The sequence below is a fragment of the Phragmites australis genome, chromosome 24, assembly GCF_958298935.1.
Source record: "Phragmites australis chromosome 24, lpPhrAust1.1, whole genome shotgun sequence".
Lineage (NCBI taxonomy): Eukaryota > Viridiplantae > Streptophyta > Magnoliopsida > Poales > Poaceae > Phragmites > Phragmites australis.
The window spans coordinates 13,251,322-13,273,239 of NC_084944.1; the positions used below are offsets into that span (position 1 = coordinate 13,251,322).

A 21,918-nucleotide genomic window follows, 5' to 3' on the forward strand; every position below is an offset into this window, starting at 1 on the left:
CCGTTGCGCCCGCACACGGCCCCCTCCCACGTCGCTGTGCTGCCCCACACCCGCCCGCCTACGCTGCGCCGTCGTCCCCGCACCCACCCGCCTGCGCTACGTTGTCGCCCCCGCACCTGCCTGCCCACGCCGTGGAGGCGTGGAGAGAGGGAGGTCGGGGAGAGAGAAGGAGTGGGGAGAGAGAGGTTGGGTCGGTGTCAGGAGGAGAGAGAAGCTCAGGGGAGAGAGTTTCAAGATAGGGTTAAAATATAAGTGATTCGTTGAAACACATTGAAAAATAAAAGATAAAATCTGGATAAAAAGTTTTTAAATAAGAGAAATAAGAGATAAAATATGAGTAGCCATTCCAATATACTCTAACAGGCTGGGACAAGAACGCAATCGAGGCGGGCAAAAAGATCTCTCGCGCCGGATCCCTCCAATCATCACGAGTCACGCGCTCACGCCTCCCCATAAAATTCGGCTGCTTCTGTTCTGCGCCCTGCAATCTCCGCACGGCTCCTCGAAACGCAACGCGGCCCCCGCGCGCGGGACGCAGGATCCATCCATTGATCGATGGGCGACAAGCCAGGAGAGGCGGTCCAGGAGCCGCTGCTCCCCGCGCGGCCGCCGGATAAGGCCGCGGCAGACGACGATGAGCAGCGTGTCCTCGCCGCGGCGGAGGCGAAGCGTCTGGTGCGTCTGGCTGGGCCGATTGTCGCCAGCTGCTTGCTGCAGAACGTCGTCAGCATGGCGTCCATCATGTTCGTCGGACACCTCGGCGAGCTCCCCCTCGCAGGCGCCTCCCTCGCCACCTCCCTCGCCAACGTCACCGGATACAGCCTCCTCGTACGCCCAATTCTTTCTCCTCCCCAATCCTCATCTACTATCCTGCAGGAACATGGATTGCCACGTATGAGAAGTTTTCCTCTGATTCTTGCGTTGCGTCGCATGGTTGTCACAGACGGGCATGGCGACCGCGCTGGACACGCTCTGCGGGCAGGCGTTCGGCGCGCGGCAGTACCACCTGCTTGGCGTCTACAAGCAGCGCGCCATGGTGGTGCTTGGGCTCGTCAGCGTCCCCATCGCGCTCGTCTGGGCGTACGCCGGTCAGATCTTGGTCTTGCTCGGCCAGGATCCGGACATCGCTGCGGAGGCCGGCGCGTACGCACGTTGGCTCATCCCATCGCTCGCCGTGTACGTGCCCCTGCAGTGCCACGTGCGGTTCCTGCAGACGCAGAGCGTCGTCCTGCCCGTCACGGCGAGCTCCGGCGCTACGGCGCTCTGCCACCTTGCCGTGTGCTGGGCACTGGTGTACAAGGCCGGCATGGGCAGCAAGGGCGCTGCGCTGAGCAACGCCATCTCGTACGCCATCAATCTGGTGATACTCGCACTGTACGTGAGGCTGTCGCGCACTTGCAAGGGCACATGGAATGGGTTCTCAAAGGAGGGGCTCAGGGAGCTGCGCCGGTTCGCGCAGCTCGCGGTGCCGTCTGCTATGATGATTTGGTGAGACACCTTCTAGTTCCCATTCGAGAAATCTATTCTTTTTAGACACTAAATAAATGAGAAATTTCGTTCTTGGGTGCAGCCTGGAGTGGTGGTCGTTTGAAATCCTTGTGCTGCTGTCTGGTCTTCTGCCGAATCCTCAGCTTGAAACTTCAGTGCTATCAATTTGGTAACTATCTGTGAAGCTGCACAAAGGGGACACTTTGCAATTCATATATGTTTCCCCCACTTTGCGGTATCTAATTTAACTGTTCAATTGCTCAATTTTGCAGCCTTAACACTGGGGCTCTGCTCTACATGATACCATTGGGGCTTACTTATTCCATAAGGTGCCATTCCTCAACATAACCATTCACAATCTATGTTTGTAACACCTAAGCATTCTTTTCAATTTAATCGACGGATTCTCTTGTTTCTTCCCCACAGCACGCGCGTTTCGAATGAGCTTGGTGCTCGGCAGCCTCAGGCAGCAAAGTTGGCTACAAGAGTAGTCATGTACATGGCCTTATCTGAAGGACTGGTCATATCGTTGACCATGACATTGCTACGGAGTGTTTGGGGATATATGTACAGCAATGAGGAGGAAGTCGTGACATACATCGCTAAAATGCTGCCGATTCTCGGGATATCTTTCTTCATAGACGGGCTTCACAGCTCTCTTTCAGGTTGATTTCATTGCACCACTCAAGTCTGAATTTAAATGCAATGAGTACTAAACTTTGAAAATCAGAGTAGTAAGAGCTGATACGAATTGCTGCTTGATCTTCCCCTTTTCAGGTGTGCTCACAGGCTGCGGAATGCAAAAGATCGGTGCAGTCGTAAATCTTGGCGCGTTCTACTTGTTAGGCATCCCAATGGCCGTGCTGCTTGCGTTCGTCTTTCATCTGAATGGAATGGTACCACCTCTGCTCAACCTTTCCTCTGCAAACTTGCACGTTGCTTCAGTGAAACCACATGGACATCTCTGAACTCTGAAACTGATTTGCTTTTAATAGGGTCTTTGGCTCGGCATCGTCTGCGGCAGCCTCTTGAAGTTGCTGTTGCTTCTATCCATCTCTTGGTTCATAGACTGGGACAAGGAGGTAGATATAGCTCACCTACCAAAAATATTACGATGCATGATTGGTAAATTTTACGTTGTACTCTGGTACCAGGCAATGTGATATGTTTTTTTTCTTCTTGTTTCCAATTTCAGGCAGGCAAGGCTAAGGACAGGGTGTTCAGCTCATCTTTGCCAGTAGCATGAAAATATGAAGCATCACATGTAAAGTTGCAGGCAATTGATAGCATACCAAATTGGTGTTATTGCTTCGGCATCGGCAAATATTTATCAAGAATGCATGGATCCGGTCTGAGAGGGAATAGATCTATGGTGTAAAATGATCAGTATTTCTACAGAAGCCAGTGAAATTACGGCGTCAAAAGGACTGTGCCATACTATGATGAGCAGAGCCTGTTTCAGCAATTTTGGACTGGGTGCTGTGTATGATTGATTTTTCGCTGGCAACAAGTGATGGAACTGAGCTCTAGGCTCTAGATAGGATACAAATTATAGGTGCATATAATTTTGGTACCAGCAATGGTTTCAGGTTATACGACTAGATTCGCCGAAAAAAAGAATTTATGACTTTGCTGTGAATCGAATAGCCTCTTAACTACTTGTGTGCTTCTTGACTAAGTTATGGTTTCTTTCGATCGCAATATTTTCTCGATGATTGGAAGTTAGATTCGGTCTAGATTAACACATGATTGGGAATATTTTGCCAAGAATAGTGCTATTTGATTGAGGCTGATATTACATCTTGTCGATCGCTTGACCATGTTTTCAGTCATTAAGTGTTCTCCATTTAAATGGATTTGGATTCAAACAAATGATCTTCATTATGTAAACGAATCCTGACTCTAATTGTGGATATGTGGACTAGTTGGTTTTAGTGCGAAATCAAGAAGAAGAACAAATACGGACAAGTTTAGATAAAAGACTAGATTAAGAGTTCTTATATTCATAATAAACAAGGTTCTCTAAAAAATCTACTTGAGAAGATCACAAGAAACATAGAACGGCATAAAGCTGAATATTGCAATGGTCCAAATATACATATATGGCCATAAAGCTGAATATTGCAATGGTCCTAATATACATATATGGGACCGATACTAATCTACTCCTTCAGTTCTTGTCTTCATCGCTCTTTGCATAGCTAATGGCCCAAGGGCCTCTTGCTCTATTGTTGTCATCATCGAAAGAAGACAGACTGGGCAATGCTAGCCTCATTGTCGAGATATGCCCTGGTAATTACTTCTACTCACCTTTTTCTGGCAGTAACGCAGCTACTGGAGGTAGAGGAGGAAGCAGGGAGGGAATGCTCACCATCGAGTATTCTTTCTTGAACTTCGTATCCTTCCCGCCCAACTACCATCAGCTTCGTGCAATGCATGAATCCACCGACTCTATTTCATGCACCGTGCTCTAAGCCCTATTTTCACCATCTTCTTCTTCTTCATGAAAGATCTCCTCGATAGCCTCATTGATGTTGAGGTCACTATCGGCCTCACCATTGTAGCCTTCATTGGAGGTATATTTGTCTCCCTCTTCGAAATATGAAATTTCTATCACTAGGTGAACTGATGATAAGAGCGGAGAGTTTGAAGATGGATGCGACATGTTCGCTATTGGAAGATTGTGAAGGAGGATTGAGGAAAAAGAAGTGGGTGGAAGGCAAGGGGATACACTTGGATTCAAGTCTTCCCTTCTATTCATATAGTGAGATTAGAACAACCACTATTCTGTTACCGGTGACGTTAATTCCCACTGGTTCGCATCCCTCTAACAGTTCGGAATCCAAAATGGTCTTTTTCCAAACATCAGCCATTTTGTTTTCTGAAGTATCATGATGACAAAACTCTTCTCAGAAATCGCACGGAATAAATATGATGTAATTAGGTGACATGGAATCTACCAAAAGCAGGTAGTTGATCCTTATCTTCCAGGGCAAACCCTGATAAGGTTCATTGCTATCTTCAAAGTCTTCTACGTGCAATAAGGTTCTAGACTAAGGGGATTTCTTAACAAAAAAATTTACCTCTAGTCGAGTCAATCCTTGGCATGCTCTAAGATTCACTCAAGATGGCCTCCACCTTAGCCTTACAATTCTGTGCAGAGTTTGAGAGCTAGCTGACAAGGAATAAATATTTAATAATTTATGATATTACCAGAAATATGATATATTCTAAGGATGGAGTCCTCATCGTGAACATGTCTAATTTCCATGCAATGTGTTTCTATAAGTCACCATGTTAAGTATGGCACATTCTCATTCTCCAAATATAAGATCTATCTTTACATATAGAATGAATCTCCAGATAAGGAAAAGAATACCCCAAACACCTTGGGAGATATAAATTAAGTTGAATATGCTCGTGTCTCCATGTAGGACCCGACCCCTCTCTGCCCAACTATATAAGCTAGGGCATGAGGTACGACCAACAAGGGAAGATTCTAAGCCAACAAGCCCAGGGAAAGAACTTGCCGAATAGCTTTGGGTTTACATCTAGACACTTACATTGTAATCCCTTTATTGAATTAATACAAGGCTCAAAGCAGTACACATGATGTAGGGTTGTTATCTTCCGAGAGGTCCGAACCTGTCTATAGTACATTTCCTTTTCTTTGATCTACAGTTAATAGCTTCCGTCTAGGTATCCTTACCCAATACAAATACTGCATTGTCAATTTACTAAACCTCGACATCATATGTTTAAGTCATGTCTTTCTTTCAGAATGGTTGTTTGTTTAAGTTATCTTGGTTTATGCAAATACTTGTTAGTTTGTCTTGTTCAAACTCTTTTAACTCAAAATTTTGGCCTTTGTAAATCTTGCTGGAATTATATTTACAATTTTGTTTAAAGCGTGTTGTAGTTTTTGTAGTATCGCTTTGGGCGCCCGTGGAGGACTAGGGTGTTACAGTGAGGGCCCAAACAGTTATGGCCCCTTTGGCAAATTGAAGGACCTGACTACTAAATTATGACAATAAAACCAAACAATACTGGTTTGCACCAAAACGTATTCCTAGCATGTAAGAAAACATGATAGTATCATCTAAGTTTAAAATGCAAATGTAAACCACTGACTTACTACCTGATATTTACATTTCATGAAACATGATTATGGACTAATTTAGATGGCTTATAAATCACTATGGTCCCATATAATTATTAAAAGAACCATGCAGTGTCTAGAATATCACCAGCATTTTACCATGCATACATATATGGTTTTACGAGTAGGACATAGACTTTGTTGTAAATGTATAACATCACAATGAAAAGTATAATGTTCCATGATGAGGAGAATAGTAACACAACTTTTAAAGACTCGAATGCAGTCACTTCCATGATTCATTTCCACACATAGCATAATGTTAACAAGTGCACACTACTACAGAAATGGTCATATTTACCGGCTCATCACTGCCGGTTCGGCTAAAACCAGCAGTGATAAACTTATCATTGCCAGTTCATAAGAAAAAGGGTGTCACTGCCAGTTGTTAATAAGAACTGGCAATGATAGTCAAGTATCACTGCCGGTTCTAGCCATGAGCCGGTAGTAATACTATCACTGTCAGTTGTTAATTCAAACCAGTAATGATACCCGTGCCGGACCCAAAATTTTTATGCATTTTGCTTTTTAGTCTCGCGTCTGCTTAGGTCCTCACCAAAAAAAATCTAAAGTGTTGACCAATCTCTCTTTCTTGAACTCGGCTGTCCTTATCCACACCCTCTCCACTCATCTCTCTCATTCTCCTCCCACGATCCACTCCTCTATGCTCTTTCTCTCCATTTCTCACCCACAGAGAGTAGCAGTAGCTCGTCCATGCCTTGGTGCCGCCTAGATCTAGTGGAGGAGACCACGATGAGCCCCTCCTCCATCTGCCCCAAGCTGCAGTCACCTTCCCCACCGGAGAACTGAGCTGCACCACCATCTTCCCCAATGCTGGTGGACTGGCACAAGCCCTCTGTGCCGCCATCAGGCCATGCTGGAGCTCGGAGGGCTCCATAGAGGCCTGCTGTGTCACATCCCCATTGTCAAATGCTGTCACCCGGAGGGAAGCCCGCACATGAAGGACAGATAAGGACCCCGTGGCGGCCACCAACTTCGCTTGGACACCCTCAAGCTCGACCCGGCGGGAGCTCCATGGTGGCGAGCTTCGGCAATAAGAGTGCATCCTCATCCATTGCGGCTGCTAACCTCGCTTGCGCACCTTCGAGCTCAACCCAGCTAGAGCTCCGCAGGGCAAGAGCGCAGCCAGCCCGGAGGTCTCCAACATCAGTGTATGTTCTTTGTATTTTTTCTCTATGATGATAAAAGATAGACTCAACATATTGTTATGTTCTTTGAATTTAATTTGTGTGCGCCATGCTTGGGATTGTTTCGGAAGAGTGTATTTATACTTGTTATCCATAGAGGACTCGAGGGGAGAGGGAGGCCGTGGAGGGCTTCCGCCGGTGACCTGGTTGGAGCAGCGTTGGTGATTTGGTCAGAGCAGTGCCGGCGGCTGGATGCCTGGCTCCAGTCATTTTTTTTTCTTTTTTTCTTTGGAAAATACCATTACTACCGGTTGGAAAAACCCGGCTGTCATAGCAACCCGGCTATCACTGCCGCTTGTGTACTGCCGGTTCTAAAACTGACAATGGAAGCCAGTTTGGAACTAGCGGTGAACCCATATTTTGTAGTTGTGGCAGATGCTTCTTGGTCCATTTTAGTCCAGACCAACATGAGGGCTTCCTTCATGGAGCCACTACCATGGTGATAAACATACATCAACCAATTTGTGTAGTATATATATATATAAGCAACAACAATGAAATAGTTATCAAAGAAGGATTGGTGTATATATATACTCACTAGAGGTATCATCATAAACTATCACTTTTGGGTTGCACAGGTTGTTGCCTACATCATTGCCGTCTGCATAATGAATAGCAGCATCCTTTGGGATTTCTCCACTCAGGTCTTTGTTGACTGAAATTTTATAAATAATAGAGAAAATTAGAGTGCACTTAGAGCAATCATCTCACATGTATTGAGTACATCTTGGTGTAATAATTCACCTAGGCTAGTAGTAGTATGCTTGGCCTTAACAAATCTACTACTCCTCCCCTGTAAAAGTACAGATTATGTAACACATAGTCTAGTGGAGAGGTGGATGTGGTGCCATTGAAGAACCCAAGCATGGAATAGCTCAAGTAAGAAGCAAAGTCGATTAGGTTACAGCTGTTCGATCAACAATGAACTATTCTTCTTAATCTTAACCAACAATTCTTATATAGAGAGAACAACCCTCACAAATTGCAAACACTAATTTGTCATAGTGTCATTGTTGGCTTTTTTTTATATCACATTAGCAATAATTGGACGCTTGGTTTAATAAATACCATTAGCTTCCAAGATTTTGTTGACCTCAATGGTTGATCTGCACCTTTTCCCTGTGTTTGAGTGTGTGTAATACTACAGAGCAAGTAAATATCATTAGTAATGGGCTACTTTTGCACAACTTATGAAAAAATTGAATTGAAAAAGATGAATGTTTAAATAGATTTAGATGTGAGAATATACTTTGATATATAAACATTAAATAATGAACAAACATGATACTATTTTTTGTAAAAAGAAAAATGATTTACAAGGGGATGATACCTCAATAACAAGGCATCACACTTGTTCAACATGCTTCTAACAAATATGATCAGTGAAATTGTTTCCAAATCGTCATGGAAAATAAATATAGATAAACAGCTTGGGCATTGTCATTAATCCGAATATAAGAAATGCAAAAGTTTTTGGTACACACCTTATCTATTTTTCCACTTTTGCACATTGTTTCAGTAACCATCCAGCCTTGCTCATATAGAAATTCTGGTGGAAGTGTTGGCTTCCTTCCTTGATGCGTCGGTGACATCACTTTATGATCTGTGTAGCAATGAAATATGTGTCTAGTAAACTTCACCTACATTGGTGGCAACACTCATATGTTTTAGAAACATGTGTTATGCACGTTATCTACATAAAAATCAAAGTCATCTGTTGTATCAAACACCTCTTATATTTATAGTAAACATAATATGCTCATAATGATAAGATATGCATCAAGTATCACTGTTAAGTCTACTATAGACAACAAGTCAGAGTAGGGTCCCTCGCATCATATCCCGTAAGGCGGCACAGGGGCGACACCACCACCGTCGTAGGAGGCCCTCCCGCTGAAACCCTAGGTGGCCGCTGCCACTACCCATCGACTAGACAACAGCAGTGATGGTGGCGGCTGACGATGGTGCCAAGCGGTCATCATTGTGGTGTCCCCCCTCCCCTTCCACTTTCTCCCTCACGTCTGCTCTTCCTTCGGTGGACCACTGATGAGGTTCGGCAGATCGGTGCGTGGTATGGCTAGATTTGCGATGTTGGTGGCCAGATCTGCGGGTTTGGGCTGGATTCTGTCGCATTTTGCTGGTGTGCTTTTCCCAGTGCGCGAACCTAGGGGTGCGGCTGTCTTCGCATGCGCGGTGTTCGGCCAGGCTGTGTAGCTGGCGCTTTGCCTGCGCGCGTGGGTGCTCGCCTTCGACGAAGATGCCCAGGTCTCTAGCAGGGAGATGCAAGTGCTCGATCTCGCAGTCGATGTGCTCTTCCCTACACAGAGATGGCCCGGTGATCTAGCACTTTGAGATCCATGGATGGAAGTGCCCGATATGCATGGTGGTGCTCGGCTCCAGTCGGGCCTGGTGCTGATGCTAGCGTGCCTATTTTCCCTGCGCCCGCTTGGCATGGATGGGATCAGCGCGAGGAGGCATAGGGTGGCTAACCCTAGGTTGGATCTACATCGCTGCTATCTTTGGGCATGTCACAGTCGACCCTGGATTTGTGGCAGCCACCAGCATGGTGGTCAGTCCAGTGACACCTACCGCAATCTGCATGGTGTCATAAGGAACAACTTTGTTTTACAGGTTGCCCGACGAGGCTATGGCCGCTGTCCATGGTGGTGTTGGTGGCCACCGACGTTCATCCTAGTTCCATGGAGGTTGTCAGTTCTATTTCAAGCCAGTGTCATGGGTGCCCTCATCCACGTGGTTTGGTACGGTGGCCATTGTTACAGGGCTCCCCTAGTCCTTATTACTTCTGTGATGACTAAAGGGGTTGCCTGCCATGGCTCTTGGCTGTGTTTTCCACGTGTGGTTTGGCGAGTTTGAAGGTGGAGGTTGGTTTTTATCAATAGGTTCAATGGTAGCAGTGGTGGAGGCAGCAATGTTGACATAGTGAACTTTGATATGGTTTTGATGGCTGGCCATATGCAATGGAGGTGTGGTACGCACATCCCTACCTCTTTGTTGCAGAATTGATGATGGTGTGTGGTTTGTTTCTTGCATGCTATCTTGGTGGTGGAGTCTGTGTGGAGCTGATCGGCTTTGATATCCATGTTTCTTCTGCCCTAATTAGTGTGGATGAAGTGTTTTGGGGTTTGCCAAGATCATGTCAATCTGTTTTGAAGACCTCGGAGCCTATAATGGCAGCAAGTAAGAGTTCATAAGTTCTTTTAAGTTGGTGGTTTGTGATCGGGGAGTAGAGTTTCCTTTTTTCTTTTCCTTTTTTTATTTTCTCTATTATCGATTTGTTTCGATTTCTCTTGATGGTGGGGGTGTAATTGTAGCATGTATCCTTGGTGCTTTGTTGTCTTGTTGTTACAGTGGCTGGAAGTTATACTTCCTTCATCTAAAAATAGTCTACTATAGACATCTAAAAAGACCTAGTTTGTGCTACATCAACGAAAACACTAAGATGCCTGAATATGGGCGCTCACAAATACAGTCTTACAACAATCCATTTGTGAGAAAGAAAGTTGAAATGTGTCTTGGTTTATTTGTGATGAGTGATTGACAAGGTTTTTAGTTTGGTTTGTTTTAGGATTGCATGAGCATGGTTATGTATTACAATTATGATCATAACTAACCAAAATTATGGAGAAAATAGAGTTGGCGTTTTTGTCTCTGAGTCCAGAAAAATTGCATATGCTGGGATGGTCCAGTGCTAGGCAATTTGTACATGGCGGATGATCCGACGCTCAGGAAGACTTCATGCCAGAATATTTCAGCTCAGAAGCAAAAGTTGAAGCACACGCCAGATGATCCAGCAATGAAGTGAAGAGAACACCGGACTATTTCTTGTAGAGAGATTGCAAACTTGGTTCTGGCAAGAATGTACACACCGGATGGTCCAGCGATGGGTATATGTACACATCGGAGTATTTCATCCCAGAGGCAAAGATTGAAGGGTACACCAGATGGTCTGACGATGGAGTCAAGTGAACGCTAGAGCTTTTCATGCAGAGAGGTTGTAAACTGGCTCTAGTGGACTTGTACTCACTGGATGGTCCGACGTTCAAAGGGATGAATGCTGGATTCTTCGTCAGAGTATTTCTTGAAGAGAGGTTGCAAGATGGCTGGTCCGGAGAAGAAGTACACGCCGGATGGTCCAATGCTCAGAAGCTATGAACATCGGATCTTGGTGTTCACGATTTTTATGGGATGTGTGTTGAACTGAGGATTTTGATTTGGAACTAACTAGAGATGGTTTGGATATATGTGTGTGGTTGTCTCATGATGTGCAAGTGATGTATGCAACTTAGTAGTCAAAGGCCGGATGATCGGGCCCAAGCGGGGTGCTTGGTGCTGGACGATCATGGAGGCTGGGCGAGTGAAGGGTGGTCCTAGCTATTAATATGGAGATCAAGCAAAGTATGAGAAGGTGGATAAAGACAGGGTGTTGACAAAATCAAGCGAAAGAGATACTAGTGCAAGTGACAAGGCAGTCCAAGGGATTGGGAGTGGGAGAGACTTGTCAGCGGTCAAGATCGCAAGATGGAGTACACGCGTCAACATCGGGGTGATTGCTTAAGGTGTAAGCAATTGACAGTGAGTTACGACTTGAGAAGTGTGCAAGGCGGTTTCACGATTTGACCTAAAAAATGTGGAAGGATGGAGTGCACGTAGCATCATCGCGAAGCTTTCGTCGAGGTGAAGGTAAGTCATGAAGGTGCCATAGCCGTTCGATGGATGGAGCAAAAAAATAGACCAAAATACCCCGGTGCTATTGGAAGAGAGGGGTATTTTAGGAACAAGAAAGCTAAAGAGCTAAGGAACCTCTCTAAGCCTATAAATAGAGGGGTAGGATTGTGTAGGAGGCTTAAACCAACCATTAGAGTTTTGAGTGCTAGGTTTTAGAGAAGAGGAAGAGGAGAGCTTAACCTTTATAATAGGTGAGAGATTTTTATGAGAAAAACATCTTGTAATCTGCCAAAAAGAGAGTTGTCCTCCACAAGAAATGAAGAGATTGTTTCCTTTTACACTCATGTTCATCTCCTTCTAGTTTTCTTTTATTGGCTCATTTGCTTTGTTTCGAGTTTTTCCTTTTTCGGTGGTGTTTTCATTTCGGTTGTTGAGCTGAAATTTTCCCATCTTGGGAAGTTGTTCTTATTGTTGCCATTCACATACAAATGTATGCAATTGAGTCTTAAATTCTCTTACCTCTAGATCATTAACTTGTAATATTTCTTCTACCGATGATATTTTCTTTGATTCGAAGGATTCTTTGCTCAAGTTGCTAGATTTTGTGGCGATGACCCGTGAGATGAGCTTCAATGGAACCTTGGATTCATATACATCTACGAGAGCCATGGTTTTTCTGGAGATTTTTATAGTAACTAGCTTCTCTCTAGTTTTGTTTCCGCTATTGATTTTTGAGGTGCGTTGAGTGATAAAAAGGAGAAGACTATCCGTTTCGAGAGAAACTGGTAAGGCACCTATGCACCCTCTCCCTCTACTCGCCATTCTCGGTCCAACAATTGGTATCAAAGCTGGTTTGATCACTTATTGATATTAACCAGCTTTGTGATCTATAGACTTTCTAGAGAGACATGAGAAGATTTTGCTCTTTGAAGGTCGTGACTTTTCTTATTGGAAGGTGTGCATGGAGGCTTATATTCTAAGCTAAGGAAGTGAAATAGAGTAGATTGTAGACTCCAACTATGAGATTCCTGCTACTCGTACTTCTCAGGCCCAAATTGAACAATATGAAGCTAACAACAAGACTCAAAATATATTGTTTAGCAGTCTGAGTCATAATGAGTTTGATAGAGTCCAGCACCTTTGTACCACTCATGAATTTTGGTCCACTCTTAGTGTCTTTCATGAGGGCACTTACCAAATCAAAGCTCGACGCCAAAGAACGTATAACCAGCAATATCAGATGTTTGTGCATGCCCCCGGAGAGTCTTTGGATGCCATGTTTGCTCGATTTGATGGGATTGTTAGCAATCTTAGATCAACTGAAGTTTTGCCCTACTCTGACTACGAGAGGACAATCAAGTTTCTCTATGCTCTTGATCATAACATATGAGAAGTGAATATCTCGAGCATTAAAGAATCATCTAGTTCTGAAATGTTAACATATGATGAACTCTTTAGTAAACTCAAATCCACTATGTAGGACCGAGAATGGGCACTAGAGGGGGGTGAATATGCACCTAAGCAAATTTCATACTGAAGTGATGGCCTTCTCCTATTCTTGAACCCAATGCACCTCAAAACCACATTCAGAAATAAAAAGAGACAAAAACAGATTACAAGACTTTTGCAACAAATGCTCATCTTTGATGGATGAGAACTCTAGGTTCCGTTTAAGGCCATATTAAGAGTCATAGCGCATGAAAGCAATTAACTTGAAGAAGCACTCCTAAACACCCTATCTTCCAATGGCCTTCTACCTACTACTGGAGTATTTTAGTCTATTTTTCGCTCCATCTATCGAATGGTCGTGGCGCCTTTAGGACTTAACTTCACCTCAACATAAGCTTCGCGATGATGTCATGTGCACTCCACCCTTCCATGGTTTTGAGACCAAACTGCAAAACTGCCTTGCATGCTCCTCAAAGCGTGACTCATTACTGCTTGTTTTGACCCCAAGTAATCATCCCGCGTCTGTACTCCGTCTTGCGATCTTGACCGCCGGCAAGTCTCTCCCACTCTCGATCCCTCTGGACCGCCTTGTCACTTGCACCGACATCCCTCGTCAACACGTCGTCTTCATTATTCCTTCCATGCTTTGTTTAACCTTCATATGCATATCTAGGATCACCCTTGACTCCGCCTAACTCCCTCGATCATCTGGCACCAAGCTCTCCGCTTAGCCCCGATCTTCCCATCATCGGCACCAAGTTGCATCCACCATCTACACATCAGGAGACAAGAAAACATGTACTTCCAACACCATTTAACTCTATCACAAGTTAGTCAGAGCTAGTTTGCAACTTCTCTGCAAGAAAAGCTCTAGCGTTCACTGATGCCCAATGTCGGACCATCTGGCATGTACTTCAATTTTTGTTTTTTCGTTGAAATGCTCCGACGTGTACTCCATATGATCGTTGGACCATCTGGTGTGTTCATTGTTCTCACCATCGGATTATCTAACGTGTATAACTTTCCTAGACTCAAACACAAAAATGATAACTCCATTTTCTTTACAACTTTAGTTAGTTATAATGATCATTGTAATGTATAAACATGCTTATGCAATCCAAACAAACTTTAATACAATGGATCGATGATGATATACAAGTTGTTCAAGCGGACACATCAGCATATATTGTTTTGACTGATGCTTCAGCAGATTGGTAGCACGACAATATTCAGTGTTTGTCAGGTTTAGATTTTTTTTTATGATTATCTTAATATTATTAAAGATGATTTTGTACTTATATCTGTATAGCTGACTTTTATAGCTCGCCTTAGTAGTATGATGTAGGCTCAATAAATAAATAATATGGCCGATTCGAGACGCACAAAACCAAAACTACATAATCATTCTTTTATTTTTTTTTTCTATTTTGTTTTGCAGCTAGGTTTAGGGTAGTGAGTCTATCTTCTCCTTCCCGACAGGTCACGCGCCGCCGAGAAAAGTCTTTGGTTCTGCATTGATCTGTGTGCCCAGTGCGGCACGTCGGCCCGCTGCGAGACGGCCGTGATCGTGAGCCAGGTGAGGCCGGCTGCTTTCATCTGTACTGGCGTCACGGCAGGGGAGGCCGGCCGTCCTTTTTCCAGTCACCCAGCAATCTGAAGTACCGCACATTGCCCTCTAATGTGCGTTGCCATCTCGGGACAAGTCTTCAGCGCATTGCCGCGTGGATCAAGACAGGAGATTGCATATTTGCATGTGCATCTTTTTCCAACCTGAACTCGCTACTCCCTCCGCTCAAAATAAATGAGGTTTTCATTTATTATATAATATTTAAAATATATGATGATCTATAATTTCAAGTTAACTTTAGTTTAAATTTATCAGTCTTACTCTTTCATTAGGTAACTTCATTCTCAGTACAAATCTTATTTCCTTTGTAATTAATAATATTAAAAAAGAATAAAATGATCATTTTATCTTTTAACTTAATACTTGTGTTTAACTCTAAATCGTCATTTTATTTTGAAACGAGGAGTAATTAGAAGCAACACCAAAAACACTGAGAGCATCTCCCAGAGCATCTCTATTTAGCTCCCTATAGCCAAATTTAGGGATTCATATGCTAAAATCATTCGCCAACAGACTGTATCTTAACTCCCTATCTTTACTAATTCCCTATCCATCCTCTTCCGCTCGCTAATTCTATGGAGGGGGAGTCGACTCCCTATCCTCCATTTTTTGCCGTCCCGTGCTCGTCCTCCCTCCTACGCCTGTCGTCCCATGCTAGCCTGCCCTCCTGTTGTCCCGCGCTAGATCGCCCAACCTCCCACGCCTGCCCTCGTGCGCTATACTACCCGTCCCGTCATGCCCCACCGCCGGCCATCCCACGCCGCCCTCGGTCGCCTCTGCTCTATCTACAGTGCTACTGCCGCCCAAGCAACAGCCCTCCTCTGGCTTCTCCCCCGTCCTACCAACTCCGCCACACGCAAGCAAGACTGCATCAGAGGCAACAACACGATGGAGAGGAGCAGAGGATCAACGGCTTCTCCTCACGATGCACGTAGCGCACCAACAACGACGATTGGCCCGTCCACCAACAACGACAACGCACGCAAGGGCACGTCAACCCATCGTGATTGGCCTGTTCAACGATGCACGCAGGCGCACGCTTCATGGTGGATCTGATGCCACCAACAACGATGCACGCAGCGCAGGCGCAAAGGGGTGTGAATGTCCAAGATGGCGCATGTGCGGGAGCGGCGGCGGAATTGGAGAAGGCGCGTACAAGGGAACGGTTGAAAGGTGCCTACGTGGATCAATTTTAGAACATAGGAGGTTATAAATTTGGTATCTGCAAGAGAAGGGAAAATTTTAGGGATTTTTTTTTAAATACCTCCTTATATAAGGATATAAGAAACCAATTTTAAGGTGTCCCTCGGATATACTCTACGGTGCCTGATTTGCTCATCCTTGTGTCGCGCGTGCCCGAGGTGGCCAAACCAAGAAACAAAAAAGTAAAGAAAAGAAGAGTTCATATCGAAAAAATTGGACGGCAATTTCTACGTACTGCAGATCAACAGTTCAAGTGCTGCGCAAATATTTATGCCAACAGACACATGCAACCTACTAATTCCATATCTGAGCACGGAAGACCCGTATTTCTATCTCTAAGCATGCATTCACATGTTCCGTCTAACACGTCCGCATCGACTTTGTTCTCATCCATCTATTCTTGAAAAAATCGGTTACAATATCTCATACGTAAGACCAGAGCACTCCACGAAGCCGAGCTAGGCTAGTTCAGGCGTTGGAGCTACGCGAACTCGAACACACACCTAGCCGGAACCGACGGTGATGTTGATGGAGATGAAGATAAGCTTAACGAAGTATGTGATCGACGAAGCCATGACGACGAACCACATGTCCAACGATTCAACCGGTGGCTGGAGATGGAAGGACGCGGTGGTAGCAAGCTAGTGAGCAGAAGTTTGTTCGATGAGCAAGTTGGTGGAGGACATGCAAGAGGGAACCAGTCGGTGCCCACAAACTGATCGACGAAATGACCCTCAATAGCTATGCAGTCATTGGCTGAGCAACACTCCTTTGCTACTCAAGTTCTGCACTGCAAGTCAGAGGCAGATCAGCTATGAGTCGAACACCTTGCAGGACTGCATCATCTCCCTCAACAAGAACACCACCTCCTGCAGCCTCTAGGTACTGGCATTGTATACTTCTTTTAAACTCTGAGAGCCATCGGTCTGTACAAGGAAAAAAATCAAGAGGATTGAGCTCTTAATCAATGTGATTTTCTTTTTAAAATTTTGATGTTAGAGTGATAATTGTAGCATCAGGTTTTGGTTTTCCAACACTGTCAGACCTGGTGTTGTTTCAGTGGAGAGGAATCAAATTATGGTATATAATGATTGAACATAGCATCATCAGATGATCAGAAGTACTCATGCAAATTATGCTTGTATAATCTTAACTATACAATGAGAATAGAAATGTTTTTATCCTAAAGTCACTGAGTCCCCGCCTACCTTGAGGAATCGCCGAGATGGATAGAGAATTTGATGAGTTCGCCTCCGATGGTTCCATGGCTGGAAGGGAGCAACTATCGTCTGCTACAAGTATTATGTTTTTTGCATCCAACTGTCTTCTTCCATTCACTATTTTCATCCAACTGTTTTCTATATGTTGGTAGTACCTTTGCATTGGTATTCTCGTTGGTAGCAATTTGTTACCAATTGATTAGATAGTTCTATTTTCAATTGTGGGTAATTACAAATACTGTATTTTTTTCATGCGCCTGTGCAGGGGAAAGAACTGCTAGTCTGCAATGTCCACATGCCCCTGGAGCTGATAATGAACATGATCAGTTTGGTTCAGATATAGCCATGGATGAAAATGAACATATCAATGCTGCTGCACTCAACACCGGAGGTGTGATGCTAATCTGATATTTTTTCTATACTCTACAACAAATAAAAAAATACTTATTGTTGTTTATTTCACTAAATTAGGCCCTGCTGCAAGAAATGGTCGAAAGGTAACAATCAATGAACAACTTCGCAAGAGAAGGGAAAAAGGAAAACAGATTGATATCAAGTTCCCTCTACAATTTGCCTACAACAAATAAAAAATACTTATTGTTGTTTATTTCACTAAATTAGGCCCTGTTGCAAGAAATGGTCGAAAGGTAACAATCAATGAACAACTTCGCAAGAGAAGGGCAAAAGGAAAACAGATTGATATCAAGTTCCCTCTACAATTTGCAAAAGTGTGTGAAAAACATGCTAGTTTATTTAAAAGTGAGATTTCAGTTATTGTAAGAACTATACCTCTTCGAGTGAAGAAGTGGAGGGAGATGTAGACATCCCATCCTGGTACCATTGAAGATGTTTGGCGAAAACTGAAGGTTTGTTACTCTTTATATGACTCAATATTCAATATGCATAGCTACAAATGGATTGAATGTCTGCTAATATCATGCCTTTTGCGGTGCAGGGAAAATTTCCTGAGCTTTTAGAGGAACATAAAGGTTATGCCATGAGACAAATAGAGTCTCAATACAATAATAAGCGTTACCGTCTACTTCAAGCCTACCGACAAAACAAACAAAGGCCAACACATGTTGCACCAGAAGAGTGGAGATGGCTGATAACAAATTTATGGACGGATCCTGACTTTCAGGTGCATAAACTTATTTGCTATAACATAATGTTTTAGAGTTTGTAACTTATACGTTTTTGCAATTTTGTGAACTAGAAAAGGAGCAACCAGAACTCTCTGAATAGAGGGAAACAAGAGATGAGGTCGAAAGTAGGAACAAAATCAATTGCTCAAATCGCTTACGATTTGGTGAGAACAGTTCTTTTCTTTTTGACTGGTTTATTTGTCAAATAAATATCTACTACGGTTACTTATATGAATTTTTGGATGTCCTGTTGTGGTGTCTTGGTTATGTTTTCATGATTTGGGTGGAAACAAGGAAGATCCTGCCACTCGTGCAAAGCTGCTATCCTGATTATTTAGTTGCTGCAGCTCATAATAAGAAGTTTATCTTCCTTAGTAGTTCCTAAAGATGTCTCAGTAACAATGCCAATATGACATGAACTTGGTTTAATAAATTCTGGTTGCGAATGTTTACTGAAATGTAAGGTGCAGCAATTTTTCACCTTCTGCTAGAGTACTGTGTTGTCTTTTCTTTTCAGGGTGTGAGCAAGCAAGAAAGATTCTTTACCTTGTAAACTTCATTAGCTCATCTTGGTCCTGTATTCTGTTGATAAATTTATGGAACATGTCTGCTGCATATACATAGAAATGTTAGAATCTCTTAGTTTTTCCTCGATGAGTGAAGTAAAGCTCAACCATTCGGTGGCCTTCTATGTAAGTAGCGTATCTTTTTAATTAGGGTAGTGCTAATATGTTGTTGTATCTTGACTTATTTTTTTTTATTACCTAACAGTAGAGGGACCCAAAAACTGGTGCATGGCCTACTGCTATGCAGGTTTGGAGGGCAACATATCAAATGGCCGATGGGACTTGGTCTGTTCCAAGTGGTGAAAAAACATTGGTATGCTTCTTCTGCTACTGTTTATTGGAGTACTAGCTATTGATTTGGTTGCTGCTGCTACTGTATTTGTGATCTTTGTGTTGTGTAAAGTATCCCAAAATTCGGATATGCTCTTTGTTTTTTTTTTGAAATGATTGATTTCTGCCTATCAATTTGGATATCAGGGCTTGCTTGTTTTAATTTCTGTACATGACTTTAATTTCTACTGTTATGTAGTTTCTCTTCCTATAATTGCATACTGAACAATGTGTATTGTATTGTTTTACAGGGCAATGCGGATAGCCATAGGTAGTACTCACGAAGTTCATGCATCAATTCGATATCCAAGAGACGTGTTGTGCATATTTAGTTTAGAGTTTATTGAATTTTCATCGGTGGTTTTAGTCATCATTTGGAGCTTTTAAAATACGTGTCTTGAGAGTTATTTTGAGGGTTGTTAGTGTTACAGTCCATTTTTCAAATGGATCAGTCTATCTCAGCGTGAGACTTATTTATTAGAAGTCTGTTTTTCTACAACTTTATGTATCGTTTGATTGCAAAATTTGTTATGGCACGTGGTGAATATTTGTAAGAATGATATTATCATACAGTATTTTTGTTATGCTATTTTTGTCCCTGTGATATGGATAATTATGATAAATTGTTTGTCATAAGTAAGTAATAACTATATTAGTGATAAAATCTCCAGTCTCAAAAAATATTCCACACTAATGCAATTCTTACCTTGTGACAACAATTGTCATAACAAAAATTATTTTTGTCACAAATAACTTAGTGTTCTTGTGATGAAATTATCCTCACATCACATCTCTTTGATTGCCACAAATAGTTGACTAGGTGTGATAGGAAATATTGCCACAATAAACTCATATAGCGAAGAAATTATTGTCATTAATATTTACTTTGTAGTGACCATATATGTCATCACTATTACTATAATAATTGTGACGATTAAATTGTCATAAACAACGTGATGCCGTGAGAACTGCTATCATCACTAATAAAAATATAAGTGATGATAACTTTTGCCACTAAAATTATTATAAGTGACGGCAACTTTCATCACTAATCTATATGATTTTGTTACCGCAAATATCGTCACTAATAAAAATATAAGTGATGACAAGTTTTGCCACTAAAATCTTCATAAGTGACGGTAACTTTCATCACTAATTTATACGATTTTGTTACAAAAATATCATCACTAATAAAAATATAAGTGATGACAAGTTTTACCACTAAAATCATCACAAGTGATGAAAACTTTCATCACTAATATATACGATTTTGTTACCACGAATATCATCGCAAATGGGTAGACCAGTAGTGAGAGTTCCATTCGTCACTAATGAGCACAGTCATTTGTATGGAAAAAAAATCATCACTATATTATTTGTGACTTAAGTATTTGTGGCGACTAGTGGTGAACAAAAATATCGTCACAAACACTGCTTTGTGACGAAAAAAAAAGCCTTTTGTGATGAATATTTTCGCCATAAAAACCCTTAACCCTTGTAGTGTCAATAGCACATATTGACAAGTTTAAATGACTTAGTGACAAGTTCAATAGCACGTTGTTTAGCGTGTTGTAAGAGCAGTTACCACATAAACACACACGTTTAAGAATCAGTCCACCTGTATTTTTTGAATTCAAACAAATCTATGATCAGAAAAAAATATATGTTTATTTTTTATTACTCTGACTTTGCATGGGTCTTACAAAAACGCAAAATCCATCTCTATATATGTGCGTCTACAGAAAGCACACAAACGCATGCGTTTAAAGCAGTAAGTATCCCCATCAAAGTAGTAAGTACATCAGCATACAAACAAAAAGAAGAAGTGATGTACTAATTTTGAAAAGCCACAAGCAAGTATGATTTTCAAATTTTAACCATGTCCATTATTCAATAGTTTTTATTATTGACGGCATTCCATATAAAAAAATAGGATCCTTTCATTGATAAATCACCTCACAATAGGAATAATGGTTTAGCTATCTTTTATAATCTGATCAGATATGTTTGATGAGTAATTTGAGAGATTAACTATAACTATGATTGGTCTATCCCGAGACCACGTCTGTCCAAACCATAACACTTTAGCTCCTCCAACTGCCATAATCTTGTAATTCATTGTTGTTATATGGGGCAAAAGAATATTCTTTGGTCCACATGCCCACATCTGTAGGATAAATTGGGTATAGGGGTATCTCCACCGGTTATTCTATGTCACTTTTTAGCACTCTTCTCTAACTTTCTTTGCTACTTGTTTTTTTATTAAAGCTTTGCACGTCCATGTGAGGAATACTATTTCCAACAAAGGAAACATAATTAGGATATTATACTTTGCTACTATACCAGTTGAGTCACCCACAGTGAAGCGTGGACATCAATGGCTAGTATTAGTTCTTAGGCCTCGTTTAGATGAGCCGATATTTCGATGTCTTTCTTCTTCTAAATGCGAATATACGGAGTCCCACCTAGATATTCTCTTTTTTTAAATGACATAATACTACAGATAGTAGGAAGTTCCTTCCTTCCAAACTATTCGACTCTAAGCCAATCGGCAAAACCGAGTCATCATATCATCATTGATAACTCGTCCCCAAATTCTCACATCAGCGTGGGTGTAACACCCAAAATTTCCAATTTTTACAATAATTTAAAATTTTACTAGAATTAAATAGGACTTGTAGATTTTATTCAATTTAGAAGGAAATTAATTTCTAAATTTAATTTTCCATAGGTTATAATTGTGTTGATACATTCATGTCGCAGTAGTTGCAATAGGTCTTCTGTGTGGGAAAATGTTTGCAAATTCGCTTGAAGATGCTTATTTAAAATCTCTTTTG

General features: G+C 42.3%; 1 protein-coding gene and 1 long non-coding RNA gene across 5 annotated transcripts; both read left to right on the forward strand.

Moving 5' to 3' along the window:
* The first annotated feature begins 427 nt into the window (after window positions 1–427).
* Window positions 428–3,146, forward strand: LOC133907498 (protein DETOXIFICATION 16-like). The gene is made up of 8 exons (XM_062349551.1): window positions 428–828; window positions 944–1,488; window positions 1,571–1,657; window positions 1,761–1,817; window positions 1,915–2,153; window positions 2,266–2,384; window positions 2,484–2,570; window positions 2,684–3,146. Exons 1-8 carry the CDS (start codon window positions 556–558, stop codon window positions 2,732–2,734), a joined length of 1,458 nt encoding a protein of 485 aa, XP_062205535.1. The 5' UTR covers window positions 428–555; the 3' UTR covers window positions 2,735–3,146.
* Window positions 3,147–16,274: 13,128 nt separating this feature from the next.
* Window positions 16,275–19,669, forward strand: LOC133906979 (uncharacterized). 4 transcript variants are annotated; one of them, XR_009907889.1, is made up of 7 exons: window positions 16,280–16,702; window positions 17,306–17,431; window positions 17,512–17,537; window positions 17,662–17,906; window positions 17,996–18,181; window positions 18,257–18,349; window positions 18,960–19,669. It is a non-coding gene; the product is annotated as an uncharacterized LOC133906979 (long non-coding RNA). The 4 variants fall into 4 exon arrangements; XR_009907888.1 differs by lacking the exon at window positions 17,512–17,537 and having other exon boundaries at window positions 16,275–16,702; window positions 18,257–18,877; window positions 18,957–19,669; XR_009907890.1 differs by lacking the exon at window positions 17,512–17,537 and having other exon boundaries at window positions 18,957–19,669.
* The last annotated feature ends 2,249 nt before the right edge of the window (window positions 19,670–21,918 follow it).

Bases quoted from the DNA above. Each gene is read 5' to 3' on its own strand.
- LOC133907498 (XM_062349551.1), top strand. From the start codon at position 556: ATGGGCGACAAGCCAGGAGAGGCGGTCCAGGAGCCGCTGCTCCCCGCG. The intron at 1,818-1,914 runs GTGCCATTCCTC...TCTTCCCCACAG, and splicing joins GGGCTTACTTATTCCATAAG to CACGCGCGTTTCGAATGAGC. The intron at 2,385-2,483 runs GTACCACCTCTG...TGCTTTTAATAG, and splicing joins TCTTTCATCTGAATGGAATG to GGTCTTTGGCTCGGCATCGT.